The sequence below is a fragment of the Olea europaea genome, chromosome 16 (genome assembly GCF_002742605.1).
Source record: "Olea europaea var. sylvestris chromosome 16, O_europaea_v1, whole genome shotgun sequence".
NCBI lineage: Eukaryota > Viridiplantae > Streptophyta > Magnoliopsida > Lamiales > Oleaceae > Olea > Olea europaea.
Window position 1 is genome coordinate 2,604,139 of NC_036252.1, and position 6,740 is coordinate 2,610,878.

The 6,740-nt window shown below is 35.5% G+C and overlaps 1 protein-coding gene across 1 annotated transcript in view; it reads left to right on the forward strand.

Moving 5' to 3' along the window:
• Positions 1 to 481: 481 nt before the first annotated feature.
• The window catches only part of LOC111412485 (protein transport protein SEC31 homolog B-like), a 14,083-nt gene continuing 7,824 nt past the window's right edge, over positions 482 to 6,740 (forward strand). Inside the window, exons 1-7 of the mRNA XM_023043422.1 lie at positions 482 to 786; positions 1,706 to 1,778; positions 1,893 to 2,015; positions 4,349 to 4,445; positions 4,531 to 4,567; positions 4,669 to 4,774; positions 4,870 to 4,927. Coding sequence (XP_022899190.1) covers positions 533 to 786; positions 1,706 to 1,778; positions 1,893 to 2,015; positions 4,349 to 4,445; positions 4,531 to 4,567; positions 4,669 to 4,774; positions 4,870 to 4,927 — 748 coding nt within the window. The 5' untranslated portion in view covers positions 482 to 532. The remainder of the gene's footprint in view (positions 787 to 1,705; positions 1,779 to 1,892; positions 2,016 to 4,348; positions 4,446 to 4,530; positions 4,568 to 4,668; positions 4,775 to 4,869; positions 4,928 to 6,740) is intronic.

Consider the following 6,740-nt stretch of genomic DNA (forward strand, 5'->3'; position numbering starts at 1 on the left):
GTTAATTTAATGGTTGCCAAACGAAAACAAAGAGCCAGTTTGATGCTACTTTTTTGCAAAAATACATTCTGAAATAATGATTTGATGAAAATTGTGTGAAAATTAGTTTATAATATTATTTTATTAAATAATATATGGTTGAAAAGGAAAGAAAAAAATATTTTAAAAATAATGGGAATCCACCAAGTCAGAAGCAGTGGATCGAAGAAGTGGAAGGGGTATTTCCGTCATTATGTTACACGTAGCACTCCAATCTGACGTGTCATCATTTAATTCGTCTCATGACAAATCATAGAGTGAAATTCCCACAATAGTCCTCATCCCCACTGTCCAACACTTCACCCTCCTCGCACGAAAACAAGTGAAAAAATCGAAACAAAAGCACCAGAAAATGAATTCAATGAAAACCCGAAAGCAAAATTAAATAAATCATCCCTCTCCACCCCCCCCCCCCCCCCCCCACCACAACAACCCCTATATAAAGGGGGTGAACAGATCGGCCTCGGCTGCTTTCGCGCCGGAGGGACCGTACATGGCGGCGGGGACAATGGCCGGGGCGGTGGATCTTCAGTTCAGTTCCTCCGCGAGTCTCGACATCTTTGAGCTCGACTTTGTGTCCGACGATCGTCAGCTGATTTTGGCTGGCACGGTCCCCAGCTCCGAGCGCTTCAATCGGATTTCCTGGGGAAAGGGTCCCGCCAACTCTGAGGAGTTTCCGCTTGGCCTCATTGCTGGTGGCCTGGTAGATGGCAACATTGGCCTTTGGAATCCCAACAATCTGATCTGGTGAGGTGAATTGGGATGTTAATTTTGTTTCATTAACAAAAATTTACAAAATCTTGTAATTTCTTATTTGGATCAATAATTTGATGATATATGCTAATATATTGTTTTTGAATTTGAGTAACCGCGGATTTGATAATTTCCTCTTTTCTTTCCTTTTCTGTATCAAGAATGCAGGAAAACATAGCTTTTATGGTAGTTTATTATGGAATCATAGGCATCATATATTGTCTCATATGCATAATGCATTTGGTTATTGTTACCTCAAATTCTTCAGCAGTAGTGAAAATTTTAAATTTTGTGACTGGTGAACGATCACTCTATGTCTACTGAATTGAGCTGGAAATTCTGCAGCATTTTCTTTCAAGTAGAGTCTCAATGGCTTACAACATTTTGAAGGAGAATTGTTTTGTGGAATTTTGAATGTGTGTTGCATGATCTAATTCTGTTATTCCTTATTTTTTCTATCATATTTCCTTCTCTTGTTAATTATATTTGTATAATTTGAACACTCTAATATAAGGTATTTGTTCTAGTACTGTGTAATGGCATGCAGAAGCTATTCTTTCTTAGCTGCCTTTGCCAACTTTAGGATTGTCACTTTTTTGTTTCTCTTACTTGTCTGTCGCTAGAAAGTGCCTACTTCATTTGTACACTACTTTGGTCATGCTTGGCACCCAGATTCTATTTTCCATTTCACTGTTCTAAGCCTCCAAAATTAGAATAGGAGAATTTTATTATTTATTTTAATTTATGATCCTATGTACTGAGTCTCTTCAAGAATTTTGCTGAAATCACAAATTTGGATTTTATATTGCTCGACTTCTATTTAATATGCTGCTGTTTTTAGATTTTCTTTGATAAGTGAGACTATTCTTGTTTCATAAGGTCTTAATTGCTTTTCTTGGTATGCTTCTCTTAGTTCTGACACTAAAAAGGGTTCTGAGACAAGTGAAAGTGCTTTGGTTGGCCAACTTTCTAAACACAGAGGGCCTGTAAGTGTTTTTGTTGTTGTATTGTGCTTGCTTCATGCATTTTCTTTGTTTTGATTTATTTCCTATTTGATGGGTGGTGGTAGAATGATTTCTTTAACTTACCTCTCACTTCAGGTTCGTGGATTGGAGTTTAATGTTCTTTCCCCAAACCTCCTTGGTTCTGGGGCTGATGAAGGTGAAATATACATATGGGATGTCACTAAACCATCAGAACCAAGTCATTTTCCTCCTCTAAAGGTGTGGAATAATGTACCAATGGAAATTTTTTATGAAGGTTATTATGTCAGTTATTACACGTGAAGTCTTCGTGCAGGAAACCTGTTTCCTCTGATTGAGTTTTAAATTGGCATAAATGCTAAATATACTTGAGAAGTGAACTAATGATGCCAACCATCATAGCTTCCTACATAGTTCCTTGCCAATCTGTGATCTCCACATCTATCATTTGTATGCACAATTCTTAAATTCAAGTTCTTAAGGTTCATTTTTACATTGTAATTTGTGAGGGAAAAAAATTCGGGTAGAAGAGTACAAAAGTTGTATTGTAAACTAGTAGTTGTCGCAGTGCGTTTGGTACTCCATCCAGACTATCAGTTCCTCTCTATTTTTTTTAGGATTTTCCCCTCTTTTTGAGGGAAGAGTGGGGTGAAGTTTTGGAAGAAAATGGATTTATTATTATTATTTTTTTAAAGAAGGTCTACATCATTAAAGAATGTTAAAGCCCTTGAAGGTAGCTAGCGAAATTGGTTCATGGCTAAGCTGGTATTTTATCATATTATGGGTGCAGTGACCGATTTTAGTTATTACAACAATTACTATGTTAGCTTGGATTTTAATACTAAGTATATCATAATTTAGCATCAAAGTTAATGTTTTTTATGTGAAGAGTTAATTATAAGGATAATGGGAAGTGTACTTTTCTCTGACTTTTTCCTGACAAAAGAACATTTCCCGCTGAGAAATGAATTATTAATATATGGGAGTGAGCAAAGAGTAAAATAAGATTCCTGGGGTTTTTCAAGGGAAAGTCCTACAAGCGGGTTCCATTTTAGAATTTATGTTATCACAGAGCCACGATATGCTTATCTTGGAGGCGCCCTCTCTATTTTTTCCACTCAATATTTTTTACAGCTATTAAATCTGATAAATTCAGTATATGTAATTTCTACTCGACAAGAAGACATGGCTCAGGTCCAAATATATCTCAGTTAAGTTGAAGTTACAATGAAACATGGTGGAAAGATAATACAAAACAGAAATAAAGTGACCTCTGATATCCTATTGCAACCTCTGCAAATTCATATCCAAGTTCAGCAATTGGCCTGACTCATGGTTGGGGGCTACGACAATTTGTTCACATGTCAATGTTAGAAACCCTTGGCTATTGACTTCACAATGTGCACAAGCACACACTAAAAAATATGAGAGAACGGGAAAAGCAGTATGGCTCTTGCATTTTCTGATGTACTATTGTCTCTAAAGTAAAGAATATATACGATGTAAATGTATGAGCTGAAGAATCTTGCAAGACCTTGACTGTGACGTGTTCTATTTTCTTGCTCCTTTGAAATTAAATTATTATCTTGGGGAAACTGAAAATGAATTAACTGATTATAATAAATTTTCATGTGGAAACATTACAGTAAGTTGGGGTATTGAAAAATTGGGCATCAAAAGCTTGCTTACGTATATCTATTTCGTCTCTAAGAGGGTATTCGATTTAATCTGTAAGGAAGATTTATTAGCTTGACAGAAACTTTTTGGAGATAATATTCAGTAACGTTGGGCTTATCTCTTTGGGTCATTAATCATTTTTTCTGTGAAAAAGATGAGGTGACAACAAAATCGATGACTATTAATAGGTTTTTACAATTTGTGAAGTCAAGAAATTATTGCTAGTTCTGCTAGGATGGGGGAGCTTGTTGATGTGTGATCTTTAAACTTATATTGCAAGTCAAGGATTGTTTTCCCCATATGCTTGTCAAGGTTGGAAGGTGATATGAAGTACAATGTACCCTTTTTGTGGGCACCTGTCACTCTTGATTATGTGTCAACGACAGTGTTACCTGTCTGTATCTTAAAAAAATTTTGATCTTAAAGGGAAACTGCTTATTTTCTAACCTTGTACTTTTGAAGTTCAATGTTTTCTCTGAAATTTCATGTAATTGATGGGCGAAATTCACGGAAGTCTCTTTTTATAGGTTTGCAGCATCCTGAGATGGGAATTCTAAACTATCTTTAACACTATAGTTAGTCTGAATTATTCCATCTCGTCACTATCCTTCCATATCGAGTAACTGCCATTTTTTCAGTACCCAATGAAAAAATAGGGCAGTATAAAAAAGGGCATGCCATTTATATATTGCCATTTGACTAGCAAAGTAAAAGTGTTCTATTCATTTATAAGCATGGGAAAACATTAATTTTGCCAGCATTAATGGGGTTCAATTAACAAATGTCACTCTATGCTTGGATTTTCTTTTGATACTTGAATTTTGCATGCTGCTTCTTTTGTTATGATTATACCTGTGATATCTACATGATGAAACTCACTTAGCTGTTCTGTGCAGGGTAATGTATCAGCTACTCAAGGTGAAATTTCATTTTTGTCCTGGAATAGCAAAGTTCAGCATATACTGGCTTCCACTTCATTTAATGGAACAACTGGTAAGGAGATTTTTCAGTAATATCTAATATGTTATTCACTTTACCTATTCACTTTTGTGTTAAAAATATTTCTTTGTAATTCCAGTTGTCTGGGATCTGAAGAAGCAAAAGCCAGTCATAAGGTAAACTGCTTGCCATCAAATGTTAGTCAATGAACTTAATGGATCTTTAAATACTGAGAACTATTCACCTCCTTTCTGAACTTAAATTTGCCAATTCGCAGTTTCTCAGATTCAATTAAGAGCAGGTGCTCTGTCTTGCAGTGGAATCCGGACGTTGCTACTCAGCTCGTAGTCGCTTCAGATGAAGATAGTTCTCCTTCTCTTAAGGTAATGAGTTTGTATTGATCTTGGTTTAACGACTTGACATAAATTTGAATCTGCTCAACTCGCTACCCTTGCAATTGGTTAATTCTTGTGTACAGCTCTGGGATATGCGGAATGTCATGTCTCCGGTGAAAGAATTCGTAGGTCACACTAAAGGTATACTAGTAATTAATAATTCACTTTTTATGTTTCTCAAGCTGATTATGTAGTGATTAATTTTCCAGCTATGAAGCTTTCTCAAATTGATTACATTTTCTCCTATTTAAGAGAATTTTATCTTGCCCATCTTTTTATGATCATCAAGTGATAGAAATCAAATATTGCTATTGAGGGTTGTAATCTCCTTCTCACATGCACATATAGACAAACAAGCACACTCTTCCCCCCCTCTCTCTCACCCACACACAGGAACAATACACTGAGAGATGCAAACTTCGAGGGTTGTATTGGAGGTTTTATTTGATGTCCACTTGAAGTGAAACTAAACTATATATATTACCTGTTTCTTTCACACCCTCTTCCCCTGTGCCCGAAAAGTAAATAAAATATAAAGACTACAGTCCTTGCTCATTGATCTAGTTGTGATTTTTGGCAAATTAATTTCGATCAAATGAGATTTTGGTCCTAGATGGAAAAAATTGGGTCCAGTTTGCTTTGCCCGTCATATTCCTTTTCCCTCGGCCTCATTGAAGCGTTATATAGTTTTTGGGTGTTGTAGAAAGTGGAAGAAAACAGTTTTGAGTTGCCTAACATTGGGTTCTTTTGTCAAAAGAAAAAAAAGGAAGAATTTTTTATTCTCAGAGAAATGAAGTAACGAAAATTGAACTAATTAAAATCATAGGTCTGACTAAATTTTTTACATGGGTACCATCCAAAACTTTGGAACTCAGGAAAGCCCACCTAGTTACATTCAAGGATGAGAAGATCTAGAATAGTTTTAAGTTCTTGTAACTGGAAATTTATGTAGGCTGCCCTAGGTTATACTATTATATGGGTCATTCCTCATAGAACTGAATGAAATGCTAGTTTTTCTTTGTTTCTTTGTTTTTTAATCAATTATCACAAACATATTTGTCCAGGCGACTTTTTAATTCACTACAGCAAATCCACTACAATGAGAATTTTTTGGGGTTCTAAATCAAGAAAAAACTATAAGTACATACCTTCAAGAATTACAAGTCAATTATGTGCTTTGCAAAAGGATGGGAATTGGCTGAACGTTTGAAGATATTGGTTACTTTTCAAAAACTTGATGCTGAATACTCTTTGCACCATAAACATTTGTTGAGTTCATTTGTCACACGAAATAGGGGGAATGATGAGGAGGGCTCATTTCATTTGCTAGTTTGGGTTTAATAGGAATAAAGAAAAGAAAGCATCCTTTAGTGATTGGAAAAATTAAATGTCGAATATTGCAGCGTTAATTTGTTGTTTTATTTGTTAAGACTGAATAAACAACAATATGACTGATGTACAAAAGGATTTCAAGCAGAGGAACAAATTTTAAGAGCCCCGAAGACAATAATAAGAATGATATGATATGTTTATTCCTTACCTTCATTTTCACCGTGCTCTTTACTAGTGAACTGAACCAGAAGCTTTTAGCTGGTGGTATCTATCACCTTTTCTTTCATTTGATTCTGTGTTAGTTGCTTGAAGTGTGAGTTGTATCTCCTTATAATTTTGGCACATACAAGATTTTCATTTGAAAGTTATTCTTATCAGTTCATTCCATAGTTCTGTTTGGAGCATTGTTTTAAAGGCATTCATTAAATGCCTTGATGCCCTATAAAAAAAAAAATATATATTAAATGCCTTGAGTGCCAATGGCAAGGCTTATGCCTCAACGCTAAACTCTGGGTGTTTGATATTTGTGCTATTTGGTTTCCTTTCCAAGGCTTTTCATTACTAACCTGAGCTTTTTATGCTATATGTTTTACAGCCTTGAGAAAAAGAGGGGGGGGGGGGG